Here is a 24,802-nt window from a genome sequence, read left to right on the forward strand (position 1 = left end):
TACAAAATAAGAGAATAGAAATACTTAGCAATTGCTTTGAGCATATTAATTTCCTTATGTCCTTTATTTACCAAACAGGTTACCATACAAAATATGAAAAATATTCAATAATTGTATTGTCTATTCAGGCTGCTATAACAAAATACTATAGGCTGAGTGGCTTAAACAAGAGAAATTTATTTTCTCACAGTTCTGGAAGCTGGGAAGTCCAAAATTAAGGTGCCAGCAGGCTTGATACCTCACGAGGGCTCTCTCCTTGGGTTTCAGACAACCACCATCTCACTGTGTGCTCACAAGGCCTATCCTCAGTGTGAACATGTGGAGAGAAAACAAGAGCACTCTCTCTCTTCCTCTTCTTATAAGGCCACAGTCCTATTAGATTAGGGCCCCACCTTTATGACTTCATTCCTTAATTATCCTTAATTAACCTTAATTATCTCCTAAAGATTCTATCTCCAAATACAGTCACACTGGAGTTTAGAGCGTCAACATAAGAATTTTGGAGGTGACACAGTTCAATTCCTAGCAACAGGCAGACTACCAAGAAATGCAGCAAAAAATATTTGTGGCATGATAATTAAATATTATAAACACCTTAAATTGAGAACACCTATATTTAAAAGTCATGCATCAGATTTAGTAATGCATCAGATTTTAAGTACAGCCATACTGATGGCAAAGAGATGAGTGTTGAACAGTGGCATAATTTGTTTTTTGTGTAATAGGGACAAATAATTTCTACATATGCACATATCATTGCACTAATTTTAGATTGGTTTAGAGAAAACTTGGCTGGTGTGGGTGTGGAAAGGAGTGGAGAAGCCTTAATTCATTTGACCATGATTAATACTGGGGGTATAATAAAAATTCTCCGAGTGCAATGGAGCTCAAGTAGGTACTCCATGAGTGGAGTACAGAAACTTTAGTATTTGAGCTATTACCACTATTATATGCTTTGTATATTGTTTGTTTGTTTGTTTTAACACTATCTACTCTTCATTAGTTTAGATATGAATCAAAGCAGTGAAGGATGTATGAAAAAGATTAGCAATGTGAATATTGACAAACTTATAAATGACTTCTCACAGATAGAAAAGGTATGTAATGATATCAAACAGTTGTAGAATATAAGGAAAAGTGGAACAGATTTTGCCAATGGAGGGAGTTGGGAAGAAAAAAAATGTACAAAAAAATAAGCAAGGTAAAAATAATGGAAATGCATTTTGCTAAGCCCCTCTCTCTCATTTTTAAAATCTGTATTTAAAACGTGGTTTTGGCTCGTTTATACTAATACATCAACATGTTTGGGGGGCAAGGGAATTAATAATTGATACACTTTTGCTAAAGTTAAAGGGGAAATACATGTGTAAGTACCCAGGATGTCCATAAATTCAAGAATGGTTTAGTAAGAATTGAAGTAGACTCAATCCTCAATCTCTTGCCATTATGACTAACTCTTAATTTTTTAGTCTTTCCTATTTTATTTGTTCCCTTTTTCTTCTCTTTTGCCTAAAAGTAGACTTGTTTAAAGTCCCCCTCCCCAACTCTGGACAAATTACATGGTAGACCATACCCACAAGTATATATTAGGCTTTTTCTCTCCTCTTGTGTCTGGGAGAGGAGTAGGAATAGCTGTTGAGAAATGTAGATGGATAAATTAAAGACTTGGGAGGTGGATTTGTGAAACAGGAATAGGAGCGGGAATAATACCTACTTCTATTTTCTCTCCTTTTCTTATCATCCTTCTCTATTCCTTCTTTTCCTCTGTACAATTTAGTATTGCCATAATGAAAGAATTTTCGTGACAGTGGGTATTTTGAGATAACATGAGCTTTTTTTTCAACGATGAACCTGGGTTTTCTTAACCAAGTGATTCTGACCAAAGTAAGAGAGAAAGAGAAGGAAATAAGCACTTTGGTGGGAGAAGAATTTGTACAAAGTATTTGAAGATTAATTTGGAATTAGCTCTTATATTCTTAGACATTTTAAATAAGAAATATTGTTCATTTTTTGATGTTATAATGGTATTGTGATTGTTATTCTTGAGTCATCTCTTAGAGATGCATATAAATGATAATATTTATGGATGGAACAATGTAATGTCAAGGAGTTGCTCTGAGATAAATTCAAAAGTGGTGAGACTAGGATTGGGTAAAGGTATAGATGATACAGGACAGGTCATGAATTGATGATTTTTGAAGGTGCTTGAAGGATACATGGCAGGTATTTCACTATTCACAAAGATATCAAAGAGATATGTTGAAGAATATTTATTCATTGTCTATAATAGCAAAAAGTGGGAACAGCACAAATCTTCCTCAGTAGGGAACTATTTAAATAAATTATATTCATGAATGAAACAATGCAGCTGTTAAAAAGAATGAGGCAGAACTTTATGTGCTTATGTGACATCATCTCCAAGAAAATAGTACTAAGTGGAACATCCAAGGTACAGAACAGAGTAAATAGGACCCTTTCCTATAGTTGTATAGTCACAAAATATTTTGGAAATATTTATAAGGAATTGTTAATCGAAGGACTGGAGGTTGAATAGTTGGAAAGAAGGAGGTTCAAATTAGATCATATTTTTACTTTTTATAACTTTTCATAAGTGTTCATCTGTTTTAACTTTTTATCATCTTACTCTTTAAATTAAAGATAAATTAGAAAGTTGGCTTATTTAAGAATATATGCCAGGCTTAATTATTAGACTCTCAGGTATTAAATGGTTTGTATTTTCATTAGTCTTCATATCTTTAGGTAAAAAATCAAAAGAGCAGCATTGATTTAGTGGTAATATGTATTCTGTTTCTTCTATAGAGGATGATAGAAAACAGTGGAAAGAACAATATACTGGATATGCAGTTGGAAAAAGCTAACTGTTTATTGAAAGTAATGCAAACAAAGGAGGTCGCAATTAAAGAAGGTTAGTTCTCTGCTGCCTACAGAAATAGTAATTCTAATGAGTGTGCTTTTTGCTGTAACAGTGATTTTACATTTGTAAAATATTTTAAATTCACATAGAACTTTCCAGACTATCATTTCATTTTATCCTTAATATAAACCTGAAAGACAGATAGGACTGGTATTACTATTCCACCTTGGTTATGAAGAAACATGAACAAAAGAAGGTAATCTGGGGCTTCCCTGGTGGCGCAGTGGTTGAGAGTCTGCCTGCCGATGCAGGGGATGCGGGTTCGTGCCCCAGTCCGGGAGGATCCCATATGCTGCGGAGTGGCTGGGCCCATGAGCCATGGCTGCTGAGCCTGCGCGTCCAGAGCCTGTGCTCCGCAATGGGAGAGGCCACAACAGTGAGAGGCCCGCGTACCGCAAAAAAAAAAAAAAAAAAAAAAAAGAAGGTAATCTGTCTGAGTCCAGTCAGCTAAGAAATGGCTAATCCAGGGACTTCCCTGGATTTGGCGGTACAGTGGTTAAGACTTCGCCTTCCAACGCAGGGGGTGCAGGTTCAATCCCTGGTCGGGGAGCTAAGATCCCACATGCCTCGCAGCCAAAAAACCAAAAACATAAAACAGAAGCAATATTGTAACAAATTCAATAGACTTTTTAAAAAATGCTCTACATCAAAAAATCTTAAAAAAAAAAAAGAAAAGAAAAAAGAAATGGCAAATCCAAGGCTCAGTCCAGGTCTTCAAACACATGGAAAAAGTACAGTTGAATTCCTGCCTCACAATTACACCAGAAGAAATGTGAGATGGGTCAAAAATTTTAGTGTTAAAAATGGGCTGTCCTAGTCTGAAGCTCTCCCCTCACTTCTTGGACGTCCACGCCATGCGCTCAACTGAGCTCCCAGCAGCCGCCATCCACACTGCCTCTCCTTGCTCTACACCTTCTCTGTGCACCCATCAGCCCTCAGGGAGCCTGGGAGCCTGGGTACCCAGCCTGGCACGGTGCTACTCATTGAGAAAGCGGCATTTCTCTGTGGCACAAAGGTCTGAGACTGCACTCAGATGAACCAGCTGCAGTGGCAACTTTGCCTCAGGCCTGGTAGTGCTGGGCTTCCCATGCAGCCAGTTCCAGGCATCAGGAGAACACCAAGTACCAAGAGAGCCTGAATTCCCTCAAACTCATCAGAGATGGTCACGCTTTTCCAGAAGTGTGTGATGAATGGCACACAGATGCACCTGCTTTACGTCTTCCTGTGGAAGGCCTTGCCCTAGCCCGCTGACAACCGCTGTTTTCAACAGATTCCAAGTTCATCACTTGGGCTCTGTGTGCTGCAACGCTGTTGCCTGGAAGTTAGAGAAGTTCCCCAAAGGTGCGTCTGTGCCCAGCATGGAAGCCCTGCTGTCCCAGGAGCCCAGCTGTGCCTAGGGCTCCCCTCCTACCTCTGCTGCTTGCCAGTCACAGTGGTGCCCTGTGGGGGGGTCTCGTCCATAAGGTATTTCCTCTACACCTGCGTGCAGAAGCCACCTGATAACCAGGAAGATCCCCCTAGACGGATGCTAGTCCTGTCCATCCCAGCCTTCCCTTTGCCAGACCGAGGGTCCTTACTAATAAAGAGCTGGGCATCAGAAAAAGAAAAAAGAAGAAGAAGCTGTATACATATAATTCCTCACTACGTCAACTGAGAGGGCATAAAATCAGTAGGAACAAACGAACCTAGCACCAAGATCTTGGTTTCTAATACCGTCTTATAATAAAAGGAACCAGGGCTCCTTGAAGAAATGGTTGATTCTAAGACTGGGGCAAGAAATATATAAGATTAGTCTAAAGCATCTTGTGGTACCAGAAAATAAGAAAGTGCTCAAAAAGAAAATAAAAACTCCACAATGATAGGGGTATGTTAAAGGGATAAAGGACCCAGGTGAAAAGTTCTCAATGACCAAAGCTGGAATGATTTGAGCAACAAACTAGATAAAGTAGTATTGGATTATAACTCAAAGTATATAATAAATATCCACGAGTACATACTGATAAAAATAAATGATTAAATAAATAAATAAATGGGGATGAAGAGATAAATCTCTGCAGAATTCCAAATAACTTATGTAAGTGACCTGGCCTCAAGGAAGTATATCATAACACCCCACTCATCAGGTGTGGGCTGTGTATAGTGACTTTCTTCACTATAGGGAAACATACAGAATGGAAAAGGAGGTGGTGGAGAGTAACTATATAGTGGAAAAATCTGACGTACCCGACCTAAGGCAAGTAATCAAGGTCAACGTGGTGTAATGTTGATAGTATATACCTTTGCTATGATGTGATGAAGATGGCACTCTACCTCTATATTCTTCCCCCCCATAACCTCATCGAATCATGAGATAAGCATCAGACAGATTCACATAGAGGGACATGCTACAAAATACCTGGCCAGTACTCTGCAAAACTGTTAAGGTCATCAAAAACAAGAAAACTCTGAGAATCTATCACAGCAAAAAGGACCCAAGGAAGACATGACATCTAAATGTAATGTGGGGCTTCCCTGGTGGCGCAGTGGTTGAGAGTCCGCCTGCCGATGCCGGGGAACACATGTTCGTGCCCTGGTCCGGGAGGATCCCACATGCCGCAGAGCGGCTGGGCCCATGAGCCATGGCTGCTGAGCCTGCGCGTCCGGAGCCTGTGCTCCGCAATGGGAGAGGCCACAACAGTAAGCGGCCCGTGTACGGCAAAATAAATAAATAAATAAATAAATGTAATGTGGTATTGTGGATGGAATCGTAGAACAGAAAAAGGACATTAGGTAAAAATTAAGAAAATCAGAATAAAGCATAGATTTTAGTTAATAATAGTGTATCAACATTGGTTCATTAATTATAGCAAATATACTGTACTAAAGTAAGATGTTAATAATAGGGGAAACCAGGTATAGAATATTTGGCAACTCTCTGTAATATCTTCCCAATTTTTCTGTACATCTAAAACTGTTCTAAAAAATAAAGTTAATTAAAGGTCAAAAAATGAAGCCACAAAAAAAAAAAACTAGAAGAGAATATAGGGGGTTTTGTTTTTATGTTTTTAAGAACTGAGAAAGCCTTTCCAAGAGTGACATCTACCAGTGGATATCTGGTTAAATAAATTATGGTATGTTTATTTAACGAAATACTATGTAACTGATAAAAAAATGAACTACCTTTATATGATATAACATAATCTCCCACATATAGTAAATGAAAACAACAATGTACACAACAGTATATTATCATTTTTATAAAAATATATCTTAATGCACACACAAATACCCTCTACCCTATAGGTTTATATATCTCTGGAAAGCTAAACAATGGCCCGGTAACAGTGCTTTCTTTGATGGGAAGGAAACTGGTTAGTTTTGGGGCAGAGATTGGCGAGATAGTCACTTTTCACTAAACTTGTGTTTCATGTGTATGTATTACTTGAAAAACATAATCAAATACTTCTTTAAAATCCAGTTACACTTATTCTAAATTTAATGGCCTTTTTGCTGAATAATACACAGTAGAAGTGAAAGAACAAGTGAGAATGATATCTTAGAAAGCAAAATGTGTACTAATTCACTTAGAGAGGAAGAACAAACTACATATAATGATTGGACTTGTTCAACAATAAAGAATGATATCTTGATATTTTATTTTCTTCACTTGATACCAGATAAACAATGTCTTTGCCAGCTCAAGATGGTGTAATATTGATATTGAGGATCATATACTATTTAAAAAAAAAACCTTTTCATACATAATTGTATTTAATATTTACAACTGCTTTATGAAATAGATATTAATGCCCAAATTGCTTGTTAATGATAGAGCCTAAATGTGACCTCAAAATAATCACTGATTTACTAAATTATACAGTATAAGCAGTAGCTTAATATTCTGAGCTCTAGTTTTTAAGAATTGGATAGGATAGTATACTTCAAATTACACTGTAAAGTCCAACAGAAATGATAATGCAGGTAAAGATTTGCAAAGAGAATTAAAAGCTATTATTCTAAAATAATGAATGGTATTCTATTGATACCTTTTGAAGAATTCCTTATTGAGCCAGTTTCCTTTGTTTTTTTTTTAAAAAAAAAAGGTGTGTTGAGAGAGCCACCTTGTGTTCTAAATTTGAAAATACACACTTTGGGAACATTCAGTATACTTTCAGTTTCAGGGCTCTGTTTTCAATTTGCTGATTACTGAGGTACCATATTTCATAAATGCTGGATTCATGCTTTTAAAGGCACAAAGACAAGTGATGGCAGGATCTATGCCTCCATTTTTAATTGTAGCAGCTAATACAGTACCATACATGAAGTAGGTAATGTCAGTTGTCACTTAACCATCATTCTATTACTGAGAAAGAGCAAGGGAAAAAAAATGGGTGATGGTGGGAACTTTGTCTGAGCTGGTGGTGGGGAAGATAGAGGCGGAATGGGGAGGAGTAGAACCTTATACTTTCATAAAGATTTTAACTTCTACAAAATACTTTCATTTCTATTAGTGTAGTTGAAAAAAGTACATGGAGACTGAGTGCAAGACCTCTAACTGAAAGGTAAAGTTTTGAATTCTCCCCTCACAGTACTGGTTCTTTCAGTTAGTTAATAAATACAAAAACTATTGAACACCTATGAAATAGTTACCACTTTAGAAGCAAGGAATATCAAAATAAATATCTTTACCTGAAAGAGTTCACTATCTAGTGGGAGAAACCACAAATAACTAAAATGTAATGTGAACAATGGAGAAAAGCAATATATACAAATTGTTATGGGACACAGAGGAGAGAAATAGTAACAACAACAATAACAATGTTGGATATTTGTGAGTGAATTTAGAAAGTATATTTTTTCATTTGTTTGTCAGAACAGTCTAATATATGAGAATAGTAGCTTACCCAGAGTGTCATAGCTACAAAGTAAAGAAAACTCTAATCTGGTTCCTCTGATTCCAAATTTCATAGTTTCATCAGCATATCCTACAATTCCTGAGGAAGTACTGAATTAAGAGCACAGGATTTGAAATGCGAAAAACCTATGTTCAAAATTAGACCTTCCATATACTGTGGAATCTTTGTTAAGTAACCAGACATCTATGGGTGACTTCCTCCCTTTGCAAAATCACAATAATTATACCAACTTCTCAGTAGCAGATGGAATACTGATTATGATGTTTATAATGTAGTTAGTGTAATGCCTGGCAGAGTAAACATTCAATAATAGTACTTTATTATACCTAGACAATTTTTATTGTTAGACACAACTGTGGTATTTAATATTTAACCATCAAAACAGATACCCAACTAAAATGGAAACTAGTCAGTGTGTCACACTAATGCATAGTGCCTGAATATCGGCCGTGGGCCTCTAAAACAAAAAGAAAGAGCATAAGGTTCAATATTTATTAGCTGTTAGGCCAAGCACATAAGAATGAAATTGCCCTAATCTTTCTTTTTAAAAATATTGTTATTCTTTATGAAGTTTTCATCATTATATATTTAGCTAGTATAATTATAAACTTAAACTAGTACAACCTGGGTTTCTCAAATTTATAGTAAAAACGTGATAGCAATAACTATCACAGAGTCTGTCTCTGGCTCTGTTCTTGCCCCCTTTCCAGGGCCTCCCACCTACTCAAATTACTCTGAAGAAGTGGTCTTGTGCTGGTCTTCTTGGTGGTAGTAAAGTAGTTAGAATCATTGACTTTGGTGCTGGACTGCTGGAGTTGATGTTGTAGCTCTACCATCTACTATTTATAACTTCGGATAATTTGCTAAACTTCTGCGTATCAATTTCCTCATATGTAAAATGAGGCAAATACTAGGACCAATGTCATAGGGTTAAGAGGGTTAAATGATTTAATATTTGCAAAGCACTTTGAATATCAATACAATATTATTTTCACACCATAGTTTCCCCACTTATTCCTTTCTTACTATGATATTGCCTGTCAATCAGTCAATCACTTAACAAATATTTATGGAAAGACTATTATGGACCACAACTGTTCTAAGTACTAAGGAGAAATAGTAAAAAAGAAAATAGTCCCCGCTATCCTGGAGCTTACAGCCAAGTGGACTGATTAAAGTTACAGAAGTTTCCACCACTGTTGCTACCATCAGCTGTTGCTGGTGATAACCAAGGGTATACTGAAAGCTTATATGCACATGTCAGGGCACTAATGCTTGCAAAGGAGGTTCCATCTCCCATTATGCAAGAAGACATTGGCACCAAAGTTGCTGATGCCTTGTAACTCAGCACATTGAGTTTTTACTTTTATTGCTACTCCCTTGCTCTAGGACTCAGGCAAAGAGGACAGGTTAGAGAACAGTGAGGAAGAAAAGCATTATTTTCTCCCAAATGACACCTTCTCATCACCTCTATTTTTCGAACAGAACTTAATGTTCCTTGACTCTCTTTCCTTAGAATGTTCTTTTATGGAAAATTCACTTGGATGCACACCTCATAGTTCTCCAGACATGTCCAAATGTGCCTTACTTCTAGGGCAGATGTTGCTAAGTCACATGGTGGGGAATCCCTACATACTGGGTTTATCGTGCCTTAGAAAACTCATTACTAAATCCTGGAGTGCATTTGACTTAAAGAGTGCTTAAAGAGTGATTAAAAGGTATTTGTTATATAATTTATTTTGAGATATCTGGTTGCTTTATTAGGTCTCATAATTGTCAATTAAATATTATTTTAAGTGTCTCAACTTTGAGATAATAATTCCAAAATGAAAGCAAATAATATTCAAATAAATTTATCTTTTATGTTTTAGAATGTGCTACTCTTCATAATATAATAAAAGGGCTACAACAGACCATTGAATATCAACATAATTTGAAAGGTAAGTTAGAAAAAAAAGTAAAATCGAAAAAAATAAGATATATTTAAGCACCTTTAAGAATAGAGAGTTTTCATAAACAAAACGAAAAGACAACCCTCAGAATGGGAGGAAATATTTGCAAATGAAGCAACTGACAAAGGATTAATCTCCAAAATTTACAAGCAGCTCGTGCAGCTCAATATCAAAAAAATAAACAACCCAATCCAAAAATGGGCAGAAGACCTAAAAAGACATTTCTCCAAAGAAGATATACAGATTGCCAACAAACACATGAAAGAATGCTCAACATCACTAATCATTAGAGAAATGCAAATCAAAACTACGAGGTATCACCTCACACATAATCAGAGTGGCCATCATCAAAAAAATCTACAAACAATAAATGCTGGAGAGGGTGTGGAGAAAAGGGAACACTCTTGCACTGTTGGTGGGAATGTAAATTGATACAGCCACTATGGAGAACAGTATGGAGGTTCCTTAAAAAACTAAAAACAGAACTACCATACGACCCAGCAATCCCACCACTGGGCATATACCCTGAGAAAACCATAAATCAAAAAGAGTCATGGGGGGGCTTCCCTGATGGCGCAGTGGTTGGGAGTCCGCCTGCCGATGCAGGGGACATGGGTTCGTGCCCCAGTCCAGGAAGATCCCACATGCCACAGAGCGGCTGGGCCCGTGAGCCATGGCCGCTGAGCCTGCGCATCCGGAGCCTGTGCTCCGCAACGGGAGAGGCCACAGTAGTGAGAGGCCCACGTACCACAAAAAAATAAAAATAACATCATTATCTACATGGAAAATCTAAAATATTCAACCAAAAAAAACCTTCTAGAACTAAGTGATTACAGCAAGGTTGAGCTATACAAGATTAATATACAAAGGTCAATTGTTTTCCTATATACTAGCAATGAACAAGTGGAATTTGAAATTTAAAACACCGTATTTGGGGCTTCCCTGGTGGTGCAGTGGTTAAGAATCCGCCTGCCAGTGCAGGGGACGTGGGTTCAAGCCCTGGTCTGGAAAGATCCCACATACCACGGAGCAACTAAGCCCATGCACTGCAACTACTGAGCCTGTGCTCTAGAGGCTCTGAGCCACAACTACTGAAACCTGCGCACCTAGAGTCCATGCTCTGCAACAAGAGAAGCCACCGCAATGAGAAGCCCGCACACCACAACGAAGAGCAGCCCCCGCTCGCCGCAACTAGAGAAAGCCCACACACAGCAACGAAGACCCAACACAGCCAAAAATAAATAAATAAATTGTTTTAAATTAAAAATAAAACACGATACTATTTACATTAGCACCTCCCAAAATGAAATACTTAGGTATAAATCTAACAAAATATGTATAAGATATATATAAGAAAAACTACAAAACTTTGATACAGTAAGTCAAGGAAGAACTAAATAAATAAAGAGAAAGTCCATGTTCATGGAAAGGAAGATTCAATATTGTCGAGATGTCAGTTCTTTCCAACTTGTTCTATAGATTCAAAGTGATCCCAATCAATATCCCAGCAAGTTACTTTGTGAATATGACAGAGTATGGATAATACAGAACTTGGAATTATTGTCATCCAGGTCTAATGTCTCATTCAGTCCTGTCACTGATCCCAGTTGGGCACTGAACTCAAGTCCTGACCTCTATCTCATACTGATTCCCAGCTCCAGTCCTGGCTCCAATCCTACTTCTGGCCTAATTTTAGCTCTGAACACCTTTAATGTCTGGCTCAGGTAGAGATCCTGACTCTATTTTGAACTCTCACCACGCACTATACCAGGATTGGCTCTTTCCTGATCTAAGTATATCTGATTTTCCTAAAAACACCTAGAGGTTAACAAGAGTGAATACAGAAAACTGCGAAGCACCACTCCTTCTCCATCATCCTTCATCAAGAGAAACATTTTGGTTATATACAGAAAATGTCAATTATGATAGGTGTGAAACAGTAGGACAAATTAAAGATGCAAAACTACACTTTAATTAATTTCATTTTTTCTTATTTAAGTTTTACACGGAAAGGCATTATATAAATACAACTGTGGTTCTTAATAATGTTGCTGAAAGCTAAAACCTCCCTTTCTTTCTAGCTTAGGATATCACTCATCTTCTCTTTTGACAGTAGTTTTGTTTCCCTCACCTATTCTGCAACACAAACTATACTAATCCTCAAATACAGATCAATCCAACCATACACTGTTTTACTTACATTGCTACAGCTACTGAAGGCTATTTATTGGTGAAAAATCATACACTGCAGACTCCTTTTAATTTTTGAGTCCCAGTATCACTTATACCCTTAATTTATCTTGGCTTTTTAAATTTTCATCCTTTAAGCCCCTAACTTTAAATGTTTCTTTCTCTTTCAACCTACTTTACTTTCTATATCACAGAAAAAAATGAAAGCTGTCAGGTATAAACTACCTCATTTCCTGTCATCTACCACCCCTGCTTCCCACTGCACTTCCTCCAATGTATTCATACACAGGCATATCCTTCCTTCCTCATTAGCTTAGAAAAAAGAAAATCCTTCTTCTTATCCAAAGTTTATTTCTCTGCATGGGTTTAACTTTCATCTCTCTTCACCTCTCTCTTCTGGGATATTGCATCTTCAGTTGTCTCTTCTTTTCTCTCTTTCATTTCCCTCTTCTCAGCCATTCTTCTCAGCACTTAAACAACTCAGATCTCTCCCACCTTTTCAACAAACAAGACAAAGTTTTCTTGACTTTGGGTTTATTCCCTCCAATTACCCTCACTCTTTCCTTTTACAATCGAATCTCAAGGGAATAGTCTGCACTCACTCTCTCCATTTCCTTACCTTCACCTAGTCTTCAACTTAGAACAATTGAACATCTCCCAAAGTTTTCAGATTCAAAGTTCTTTCCTTTTATCTTTTTACTGCATTTATTGCCATTGATTATAACCCCCTTAAACTCTCTTTTCTTAGTAACACCCTCACCTGTGTCTCTGGACACTTCTTCTTAGTCTTCTTTATAGGATAGTCTTCCTTTGGCCACCTCTAAATGTTTCTCAGCCTACAAGAAATATTCTTCTGGATACCTCAAGCATTTCAAATTTGGTGTGGTAAAGATCTAGATTCATCACTTCACTCCTAAAAATCTTCCCCTTTTAATTTTTCCCAAACCAATGAACAGTTTTCAACCACTCAAATCAGAAAACTAGAAGGCAAACATTCCCTTTTCTCTTTTGCCTCTGCTATCCAATCGGTCACTAAGTCTCCTGTTAATTCTATCATCTAAATAGTTATCTTTATTTTCCTTTTGTCTCCTACTGCCAGTGACCTAATTTAGGCTCCTGTTATTTCTTACTTGATCACTTGTTACTGATATCCATTCCTCTGGGGTCAACCCCCACCCCCATTCATCCTCTGCACTGCCGGATAATCTTTTTAACATGTAACTAATCATTTCACTTCACTGTTCAAAATTCTTTGATGATTCTGTAACCTATAAAATAAAATTCAAAGTTATTCATATAGAATATGTCTACCTATTAGGCTACATCTCCAACCTATTTAACACATTCTCCTTAAAATTTACATTCCAACAATACTGTATTTGAATTGTAATTTTCCCAAATGTGCTATATTCACTCAAGCCCAAAGTCTTCTGTGCAGTTTTCTGTATCTGGAACACATTCCTCCAACTTATCATTTAAGTCTCAGCTCAAGTGGTTCCTCTTCTACAAATCCTTTCCTGACTTCAAGCTGACCTAAGCTTTTCTTCCACAGCTCCCCGCCATATTTCAGACACACTGCCATTACAGAGCAATTATCATAGCATATCATAACTGTTTACACATCTGTCTCACCACTAGGCTGTAAGTTCTTTGAAGAGAAATAATTTTTTTGTTTCAACATTCCCAATGTCATGCACAGAGCCTGGTGTGTAGTTGATGCTGTATGCATGTGTTGAATACATACATGAATGGAAACTTGAAATGTTAAACATATTCCCATATTAATTTAAAAGTTCTATATATTAGGATATTCACTGATGTTTTTTACACAGGTGAAAATGAACAACTAAAAAGAAATGCTGATCTTATGAAAGAAAAGTTAAAAACTCATGAACAGGTGAGTTTGTGTGTCTTCATATTCAATCAGATCCCTGTGGAGCATTGTCTTCCCAACTTAGAAAAAATAAAGTAGTTTTTTTCATTAATAAAGACAGCCAAGGGCTTCCCTGGTGGCGCAGTGGTTGAGAGTCTGCCTGCCGATGCAGGGGACTTGGGTTCTTGCCCCAGTCTGGGAAGATCCCACATGCCGCGGAGCAGCTGGGCCCGTGGGCTGTGGCCGCTGAGCCTGCGCGTCCAGAGCCTGTGCTTCGCAACGGGAGAGGCCACAACAGTGAGAGACCCGCGTACCGCAAAAAAAAAAAAAAAAAGACAGCCAAAATTTTTAGAGTAAATATATAGGGGAGTGCCAGACTTTTTACTATAGAATATACTCAATTAGCACTTCAAAACTTTTTTATAATAAAGTGAATGTGTTCAATATTTATGATTTGAGTAATTTATTGCAATTTTGTTGTACCATCTAAATGAAGACAGCATTTTATGTGGATCACCAATTAATTTTCTCCCAAGGGCCAACATACCCTCTGCTATGTTTTCTTCTCTCCTATAAGAGCAGTGCCATGATGGCAATTATAGAACATAAAACACAGTACCTAGAACATAAAAAGTCCTCAGTAAATGTAAGCTCCCACCCCTCTGCCCTGTGGGAAGTTTATTATGCTAATTTTTTCTCATCTCCTAAGAGCCAACATGTCAAACTCTGGCAGACCTAAGATTTCCAGAACTCAGCTTGGATCTGTATCCAGCTTAGAACTTCAGCTTGAAGGATCATCTCTATTTCAATCTGGTTCTTCACTTGAGGAGCCTTTGAAGAAATACAGGCTAATTCTGTAACCCTTCCAGGGCTTCTGGGTAATACTCAGGAGTAATGAATGGCATCCAACTGTGCTCTTGGAAAATTTAGCTTCTCATCACCAATTTTGAAATAATTTAAATATCTCTGGATTATATCCCATCCTTTATTTTTCCTTTCCTCTGTTTCCTTTATTTTTCCATCATTTTCATATCTTGCCTCTAGAGTTCAACAATAAATGTGAAGTCAGGGTGTAACTGGGACAGAGTGAAAGGAGGAAAATTTTTGCCTCTTTTCTCTTCTAAAATGTCAAGTCATAGAATACTGCTTTATCTAGAATACTATGAATTTTCAGAGGGATGGGAATTACAGAGAAAATGCCATGATCCAAGATTCTGAACTTATTAATCGCTGTCCAAAGCAAACTAAAGATCACCTCAATCCAATGAAAATTCTCTAGTACAAAACCTCCAGGCACATCCAAAACATACGGAGAACCACTCCCTAGAAACAAACTTAGGAGTTACTTAACGGCCATATTTATGGAATATGTTAAGAATTATTAAGTTTTATAAGAACAAAAATATAACCAGAAGCTGTCCCTTGGAATTTAAATTTCCCAGAAAGCAAATGAAAAGAAGGCAACCAAGAATAACTTGTTGGAACTTTGTCCTCTTAAAAAGAAAAAAGGATTGGACTCCTTGGGGCTGGCACAGGCTAAACTAGGGGAGAAGAACCTAATTAGATACAGCCTGGCCCCAGCCCAGACATTTAGGATAGGCTTATGCCTCAAGGCTGCAGTGAAAATCCTGGGTCTTACCAAATTAATGGAAACATTTCAGGTGGCAAAGTCAATGGGGAAAAGATACATAGATTTGTCTCTTGTGGTTTCCCAGGGCAGCAACTGCTTAATACAACCATCTGAGTCAGGAGAAGTTTATGAAAGGCACTCTATAGTTGCCCATCTAGAAATCTAGATACAAACATAGGAAAAATAGCAGTTTATGAGATTCACCCCTTTAGTCACCTGCCCAGCTTTAATCAAAGGCAATGGTTGGATATGTTCAGCCATTCCTCCAAGTTGCCTGGCAAAAAAACATAGCCCAAGTAGGACTCCTGACTATATCCCCTTGAATTTTTGATAATCTAGAGGAGCTATTCACTGGGTCTAGGCTAAGAACCTCTGACTTAATTCTTATTTGCACTCTCATTCATTCAAAAAATATATATCAAGGGATATACACTAGGAGTTAGGAATACAACAGTGAGTAAAAACAAAGTCCCTGCTTTAATGGTGTTTAGAGATTTTTCTGGGCCTCTTGCCTTGATCGTTGTCTCTTTCTTACTATCCCACCTCACTTTTATTCTTCCTGCTTTCCTTTTCTCCTGCCTGTAAGTGGTTTCTCTATGTAGAAACATACCTCTGGAAAAATTGTAAATTTTATCTTTGGAGGATTTCTCTCTCAACACCTCTCTCAATGCCACTCTCCGTATTAGCATAATAAATCACTTCTATGCTTCAACAACCTAAGAAACTAACCTCAGGAGGCTGTTGAGCACTTCTCAAACCCCAAATTCATCCTTCTTTAGCCTCCCCATAAAAGTAACCCTTACCATAGGTAATGCTTAACCTCCTTCTGGGAATTAGGAATGTTTATATAATTTTCAGAAACAGAAATTCAGCCCACATTCAAAGGGATTCATCCTACATTAGGGTAAGCGCACAGACCATCAAACAGTGCTTAAAGTTGGCTTTAAAATATAGCTTTGACGCTTTTTTGACATATTTTAATGCTGTCATGGCATTTATTCATACAATTAAACAAAATATTTTGAGCATCTATGATATGCTCTGAATATAGTGATGAGAATTCAGAGGCAAAGATAAAAAATCATTGTCTCTAGGGCTTCCCTGGTGGCGCAGTGGTTGAGAGTCCGCCTGCCGATGCAGGGGACACGGGTTCGTGCCCCAATCTGGGAAGATCCCACATGCCGCGGAGCGGCTGGGCCCGTGAGCCATGGCCGCTGAGCCTGCGCGTCCGGAGCCTGTGCGTCCGGAGCCTGTGCTCCGCAACGGGAGAGGCCACAACAGTGAGAGGCCCGCGTACCGGGGAAAAAAAAAAAAAAAAAAAAAAAGGGGGCGGGTGGGGGGGGGTCTTCCCTGGTGGCGCTGTGGTTGAGAGTCTGCCTGCCGATGCAGGGCACACGGGTTCGAGCCCTGATCTGGGAAGATCCCACATGCCGCGGAGCAACTAAGTCCGTGCGCCACAACTACTGAGCCTGCATGTCTGGAGCCTGTGCACCGCAACAAGAGAGGCCGCGATAGTGAGAGGCCCATGCACCGCGATGAAGAGTGGCCCCCGCTTGCCACAACTAGAGAAAGCCCTCGCACAGAAACGAAGACCCAACACAGCCATAAATAAATAAATTAAAAAAAAAATCATTGTCTCTAGATGGTCTCTATCTACTTGGACCAGAAATTGGTCCTTCTCAAAGCTGAGCATTCAAACAATGAACAATATCTTTCCCCTCTAGATATGATTATATACCAAAAATTAATATAAACTGAAAATTTCATCTTTCTAATTAATCAAAAGTTGTCTACACATACTCAAATTGAAGGATGAATGTATATTTTAATCTTTAGGAATATAAGAATAGTATTGCCAAACTTATGAGTGAAATGAAAATCAAAGAGGAGGGACATAAGACAGAAATAACAAAACTTTATCAAGATATGCAGAAAAAAGGTAAGTTTTAAAATTTACTGAATTCTAAGATACCATTAAACAATTTACACAGATAAACTTTTTTCAGTAATTGCCAGTATTCTGAATAAACATTGCCTTGACACATTTGAATTTAGTTTTTGTTCCTTTATATATATTTATGTGATATAAATTATAACACTTAGAAATTGGACTCATGGAGTTTGCACTTAACATTATTTAATGTGAAATAGTTAATATCATTGTAAAATTAATATAAAATGTACAGTTAACTTTGATATTTATATACTCAGCATATTGAATATAATTTCACTAATGAAATATTCTTCCTTCAGCAAAGTCTCATGAAATTATGTTGAGAGTTAACTGGTTTCATAAAGGTATTAAAAACTTTCTTAATGAGCCTAGATGCACACCATATGCAAAAATTAACTTGGAATGTATGATAAGTCTGAATGTAAACCTACATCTATAAGACAAGTAGAAGAAAGCATAGAAGATAATCTTTGTGACCCTGAGTTAGCCACAATTTCTCAGAAAGAAACAAAAAGTACAAAAAATAAAGGAAAAAAGTTCTAAATTGAACTTCTTCAAAACTATTAACTTCTGTCCTTCAACACTGTTAAGAAAATGAAAAGACAGGCCACAGACAGGGAGATAATACTTACAAATGCATAGCTGATAAAGGACTTATGTCCAAAATCTATGAAGAACTCTTATAATTCAATAAGAAGTCAAACAACCCAGTAAGGAAATGGGCAAAATATTTGGACACTTCAACAGAGAAATACGGATGAAAAGTAAGCACATGAAAACACACTCAACATAATTGGTTAGTAGGGAAATGCAAATTAAAACCACAATGAGATACCACATTGCACCTTTTAGAACTGCTAAAATCTTCTATAAAACTATCAATACCAAGTGTTGGTGAGGATGTGGAGCTATTGGAGCCCTCATACATTACTAGTGGGACTACAAAATTATAGTCATTTTAGAAAAGAGTTTTGCAGTTTCTTTGGGTTCTCTGAGAAGCAGATGCCTAGACAGAATTAGACATTCAAGAGGTTTGTTAAGGCAAACATTTGTGAGGGTAGATAGGGAGGGAACTGGGGGAGACGGGGTTAGCCGTGGGTTTATGATACAGGTCTAACCTCTGTGAAGAAGAGAAGAAAGGAAGGTGTGTTGGGCAGAAGTCTTAGACTGTGACACACTTATAAGAAAGTTTCAGCAAAGTTGGGCCAAATTTGCCCATCAACCAAGTTCAGCAACTCTCAGGAACAAGTCTGCCTTAGTGTCCCTGCCAAGTTCAGTCACTGGCTAGGAGCAGCTCTTGGGAATCATGAGCTCAGCATAAACATGGTCATGAAGACAATGAGCCAATTATGTTCCCTGAAGCTGGAGATCTGAAAGATGCATTTTCATGGCCACAACTGTCCCCTCCTTATACTACACATACCTACTTCTCCATAGGAGTTCAGGTAGCAGGTTCTCCATGGTTCTTGTGGATGTTTCTTCCTCAGGAGAAACCTACAAGAGGGATTGTTGAAATGTTCTTCCTCCTAGGGACCTAACCCTGTCTTTTCAGCCAGCGGGTTCTAGACCAAAAACGTGGTTCAGACTGGGGAACCGAGCAAAGGATAATAATTTTTAACTGGGGCATGTACCCTCAGCCTCCTGTTCCTCCACTTGGATTCTTTTGTACTAGGTGTTAAGCAGCTTGGCTGCTCATCTATTAACTAACTCTACAACTGTCGAAAATCACGCCCCTTTGGCCGCTCTCTGACCTTCCTGCTCATTATGATAATTGTGGCCTCCTGGGTTTTGGCAGTTAAGCACCATCATCTGGCTTCTACAGCTTGGTGGGGGAGGGGGGACACCATCCGCATAGATATTAATGAGCCCAACTTTATACCCACCTCTTCTGTCAGCCCAAGCTTGCAGATGAGAGCAACCATTGAACTTCTTGGTGGTGCTGGTTTTTCTCTCACCAGCACATTCCTTGTGGTCTTGGTTAATAGTGTGTCTTCTGGGCCCTCCTAAGGAACATGATCTTTTGCTGAGTTATCTTGCCTCACATAACATATCCACTCAAGCATGCCAACTTTCGAGAGCCTCCTTATGCCTTTCTCTACTATCTGCCAGGGCATCTCAGGTATTCCCACTTCACTCAGCTTTGGCCAGGGCTTTCCCTAGAGGTCTAAGGCTACTCTAACAGAGTTTGTCCCATATCCTAGGTCCTTGCTAGGGTATTATGTCCCCTGTCCCTAAAGAGTATGTATCTTCAAGTCAATGAATTCTTGCTTACCTAGTCTTACTTTCAGTCTTCTTCTATCCAGCACCCTCAAAGTCTGTTCTCAAGGGTATTCACATGGCTCTTTCCAATACAACCTAGCTAATTCTTGCGGCTCTCTGGGGTATAATCACTTTCCCCCCTTATCAGCCCCAGCACTCCCCCAACCAGGTTATACTGCGCTTTAACCCTAGTTATTGGCCTAGCAGCCAAAAGAGGAGGGAAGGGCATCTTCTGAGAGGAGCCTCTGCAGCATCTTTCATCAGCTAGGTTAGTGCTAGTTCTTAACAGGAAAAAGTAGGTCTGCAATTTCCGAGCATTTAGGGGAGTTGTCACAGCCAGCATCCTCACAGGTGTTTATCCAGATGTTCCTGTCCTATTTTTCAGGATCTTAGGTGTTCCCAACTAGGACCCTGATTTAGCATAGCAGACCTGTTTTGGCTGAACATTTCAGCATCTCTGGAGTTCTGCAACTTTAATGATTAGATTTTCTGTTGCTCAGCTCTACCTGCTCTTCCACTAGAGTTGGTGAGAGTCTGTCTGTAAGCTACCAAAGAGTCCCTCTGGCTCTCACACCTATTCTTTTTTTTTTTTTTTTGAGTTTTATTTTTTTTATACAGCAGGTTCTTATTAGTTACCTATTTTATACATATTAGTGTATATATGTCAATCCCAATCTCCCAATTCATCCCACCACCACCATCCCCCCGCCTTGGTGTCCATACGTTTGTTCTTTACATGTGTCTCTATTTCTGCCTTGCAAACCCATTCATCTGTACCATTTTTCTAGATTCCACATATATGCATTAATATACGATATTTGTTTTTCTCTTTCTTTCTTTTTTTTTTTACACGGGCCTCTCACTGTTGTGGCCTCTCCCGTTGCGGAGCACAGGCTCTGGACGTGCAGGCTCACCGGCCATGGCTCACGGGCCCAGCCGCTCTGCGGCATGTGGGATCTTCCCGGACCGGGGCACGAACCCGTGTCCCCTGCATCGGCAGGCGGACTCTCAACCACTGTGCCACCAGAGAAGCCCTGTTTTTCTCTTTCTGACTTACTTTACTCTTTACTCTAGACAGTCTCTAGGTCCATCCACATCTCTGCAAATGCCCCAATTTCATTCCTTTTTATGACTAATATACCATTGTATATATGTACCACATCTTCTCTATCCATTTGTCTGTCAGTGGGCATTTAGGTTGCTTCCATGACCTGGCTATTGTAAATAGTGCTGCAATGAACACTGGGGTGCATGTGTCTTTTTGAATTATGGTTTTCTCTGGGTATATGCCCAGTAGTGGGATTGCTGGGTCATATGGTAGTTCTATTTTAGTGTTTTAGGACCCTCTATACTGTTCTCCATAGTGGCTGTATCAATTTACATTCCCACCAACAGTGCAAGAGGGTTCACTTTTCTCCACACCCTCTCCAGCATTTATTGTTTGTAGATTTTCTGATGATGCTCATTCTAACCAGTGTGAGGTGATAGCTCATTGTAGTTATGATTTGCATTTCTCTAATAATTAGCCACACCTATTCTTTAAATCGTTAAATTCTTGTTAACAACTGTTTCTCATTATCCCTCAGTAGGATGTCAATTTAATTTAGCAGTAACTCTCCAACTCTACTGTCTTTGTGGGCATCGTTTCCCTCTATCTTTCAAATGCCTGAACTATTACACCTGCAAGGCATTCACCTCCACCAGGACATTTCCCCCAGATTACTTCTGGTAAAATCTTCAGCAATCAGACCCCCGTTGTGTACTAGGAACTACCAGTACTCCATATACCACTAATGATGGCTTCCTCGTTTCTTACAAAGCAGTAAGTGCCCCATCATACCTGTTTTCTTGTGCTAGCTCAGGTCCTCCAAGGAGCCGACAAGATGGGAGTAAACAGTCAAAGAAATTTATTGGACAAAATGCTTATGAAGGGAAATGGTGAGGGAGCCAGAAAAAGCTGATGTAGTTCTAGAGTCATCCTGTAATTTGAGGCCTTCTATAACTAGGAACCCAGGATGTGTCCCTCTTTAACCATTAAATCTCCTATTTATTCTCTAGGCATTTAGAGAATATTATTCTCTAGATATTTAAGAGTACAAATTATTCATTCAAAAGCATTCAATGGGCAACCTTTGCATCGCAAGCATTTTTCAGGGGCTTGTTAAAAATATATAAAAGCTACCCTGCATGTAAACAGTTTCTAAAATACATGTTTTTATTAATAAATTCCACTTTCTTGTAGATTGTTTAAAATTCAAAAAAAATCTTTTAAGATTTTTGAAATGTTAAGATGAATTTATGTTTTTATGCAGTTGAATTAAGTGAAGAAAAGAATAAAGAACTGATAGAGAAAAAGGAGGTAGAAATCTCAGAGTTAAATGCAAAGTTAAGAAATCAAGAAAAGGAAAAACAAAGTGAAATAATCAAACTACAGCTAGAGGTAAGTGTTTAAGGCTCTGCTAGATTTGAGGATGCATCCCTTAGTCTAGGCCATACTTTGGTTATTTGTCATCAGAGTGAGATAAATTTCAGGATTAGAAACAACCCTGTGAGAGGGCTTCACACATGCTCATTCTTCATCCATCACATGCAATGCTTAAACCTGGTACAGTACAACTGTTAGCTACACTGCCTTTCAGCACTTGGCCTCAAGGTGGGACTCTTCAGTCATTCAAAAGGTCCTGGTTTCCAGAGAGGGTATTTTCCTCTGACAGCAGAGACAGATAACTCATATTACCTGCATTTTACAGCTGAGTCTATGCAGCCTTTCTAGGACTACCATTCCAGCTGTGGGGAGAGTGTTTCTAATCCTTAACATTACTCTCTCCTCAGCAGAAATTGTGGAACCCTGGTGAACTAACTGGAAATTTCTTTTTCTTTATTTAAAATAAAAAGAGACTAATTTGTTCCCAATAAATATGTAGAAATATAGAGGCAGACAAACCAGATTTTTTTAAAGGGACTTTAAATAGGGCATCTCAAAGGCTGAGGTTCCGGTTCTTGGGTCAAAAGCCTTCTCAGTTGGTTGTTTAATCAGATGTCAGAATCTCAAAGACATTGATATTTTGACAATATATTTGCCCTTTACATTTTTGTCTAGATCCTTCTAATCTCCCTTTCCATCATTCTTCCCTCAGCTTGACTCCCACTTTACCTTACGTTGTTAGAATTCACCTACTTAGTTAAGATAACCTAGTTTTCATGTTCTTTAAAGTTTGGTATCCTGAGGTGCTTGGTGAGATACAGTGTTGAAGATTCTATAATTATAGAGCAAAAGGGGACTGATGTTGACTTTCGAGGCTCTTTGATGCTGTTCCTGCCTTCTGGTCAAGTGTACCCACAAACCACAGTGAGGGATGGATGGCCATCTGATATAAAATAGACTGTGTTTCAAGATTGGCCATCAACTTCTAATCCACTGATTGGGAATGTGCATTTTGTTTGCCATCCTGGCCCTGTCACTGGTCTAGCCCAAGTTTGTTGTTTGATATACAGAACTCTTTGCTATTTATCTTCATTATAACTATAATCCATTTCTCTCCCCAAACCAGAACACAACCTCACAGAGTTTATTCTTAGTTCACAGTGAGGCTACATTAAATTCAACCTGAAGGAAAAATTATAATGGAAGATTTTGCAAAAAATATGACTGTAACAATGGCCCATGAGAATTTTTTTTAACCCAATTCACTTTAATGCCAAACCAGCAAGAGTTCAAACTAAATCAATAAAATCATATCCAAATTCTACTATTTAGCCTCAAAGTTTCTGCAGAAGGGTATATGTTTTTCTCCCATGACTGTTGATTATACTACATATTCTTTACAAAGTACACTCACAGTAACATGAAAATATTTTTATGTATCTTTAAGTTAACTAGATTCTCAACCCTAATTAACTAGATTCTTAATCCTCCATGATAGAATCAACTGATGTCTTGAGAAAAAAATGATGCTGACCCCACCCCAGAATTTCTAAGGTAGTGTCCAGGTATTTGGTTCTTTAAAAAATCTCCCCAGGTAATTTTAAAATGCAGCCAGGGTTAATCTTGTTTGGGTATTCCTTGTTCTTTCTTAAAGACTTTTCTATCTTCTGTTATACAGTGAATACACTTGAATTACAGATTATATGTCTAAGGATACAATGGATTATACTTATATTTATAGAAACATTTGTTTCTAATTGTTTAAAATGTTCTCAACTTTCTTTTTAAACTTGATTCAGTTTGATGCCAAACTAGCAAGAGTTCAAACTAAATCAAAATCATATCCAGATTCTACTGTCTTGCCACACAGTATCTACAGAAGGGTATGTGAGTTTTTCTTGCACAGCTGTTGCTTAAAAAAATTAATTCTCTCAGTGTGTTTTCATAAAGGTTATATTTACTAACAACATACTTAACAGTTTTCCTTAAAATATATCACACAATAAAGATATTAGATTTTTAATAATCTTTATAAGTCTCTTTCAATTTAAACTAGTAAATCTTAGTAGTAAATTAAAACATTAGAGAAGTCCTCTGACTCTTTGGACCATCTAAGGAATTCCATAATGTACTTTGAACTAAGGCTGATTTACTATTCTGAAGTTATTTAGGTACTCAGATAGCAGATTACTTCTTGTTCAACTCCTTTATTTATGGTTTATAATTTCAAGCTATATAGGGAGAATGGAACAAACTAAAACAAATGGTGCTAATGTGTGTTTTTGTATCCTTGTACCAGTTTTACCCCATTAAATCCCACAAAAGCAAAATTATAGACCTTTCAAAATATGGTATCTTTTTTAATACCTACTTCTACTTAAACCAGAAGCATAGTTTTTGCTGTTGTTCTGTTGTTCCTTAATCTTATTATTTATGAACTGCAATAACAGAATTTTTCTGCTCTCTTTAGAAGCTTCAGCATCTTCAAGAAGAAAAAAACAAGGAGATTGCAGTTCTTCGTAATACCATTCACGATTTAGAGCAACGCCTCTCTGTTAGCAAAGATTCTCAATTTAAACTTGCTGGCAAAGATTCTTACTTTAAGCGTAGACGGTTTTGAGTATGGAAGTAAATTCATTAGTTGCTATTTAATTTCTTTAAAAGCAATTGAAAATTCACTTCTATTGTC

General features: G+C 38.0%; 1 protein-coding gene across 1 annotated transcript; it reads left to right on the top strand.

Annotated features, from left to right (window-relative positions):
• Window positions 1-1,010: 1,010 nt before the first annotated feature.
• Window positions 1,011-24,733, top strand: CCDC152 (coiled-coil domain containing 152). The gene is made up of 7 exons (XM_060142909.1): window positions 1,011-1,097; window positions 2,821-2,926; window positions 13,805-13,869; window positions 17,312-17,414; window positions 22,001-22,128; window positions 23,913-23,996; window positions 24,584-24,733. The coding sequence occupies exons 1-7, from the start codon at window positions 1,011-1,013 to the stop codon at window positions 24,731-24,733; spliced, it is 723 nt and encodes a 240-aa protein (XP_059998892.1).
• Window positions 24,734-24,802: the final 69 nt, after the last annotated feature.

This window comes from Lagenorhynchus albirostris, chromosome 3 (assembly GCF_949774975.1).
Source record: "Lagenorhynchus albirostris chromosome 3, mLagAlb1.1, whole genome shotgun sequence".
Taxonomy (NCBI): Eukaryota; Metazoa; Chordata; class Mammalia; order Artiodactyla; family Delphinidae; genus Lagenorhynchus; species Lagenorhynchus albirostris.

Excerpts from the sequence above, each read along its gene's own strand:
- CCDC152 (XM_060142909.1), top strand. The coding sequence starts at position 1,011 with ATGAATCAAAGCAGTGAAGGATGTATGAAAAAGATTAGCAATGTGAAT. Across the intron at positions 1,098-2,820 it reads ACTTCTCACAGATAGAAAAG|AGGATGATAGAAAACAGTGG; the intron begins GTATGTAATGAT and ends TTTCTTCTATAG. Across the intron at positions 23,997-24,583 it reads CACACAGTATCTACAGAAGG|AAGCTTCAGCATCTTCAAGA; the intron begins GTATGTGAGTTT and ends TGCTCTCTTTAG.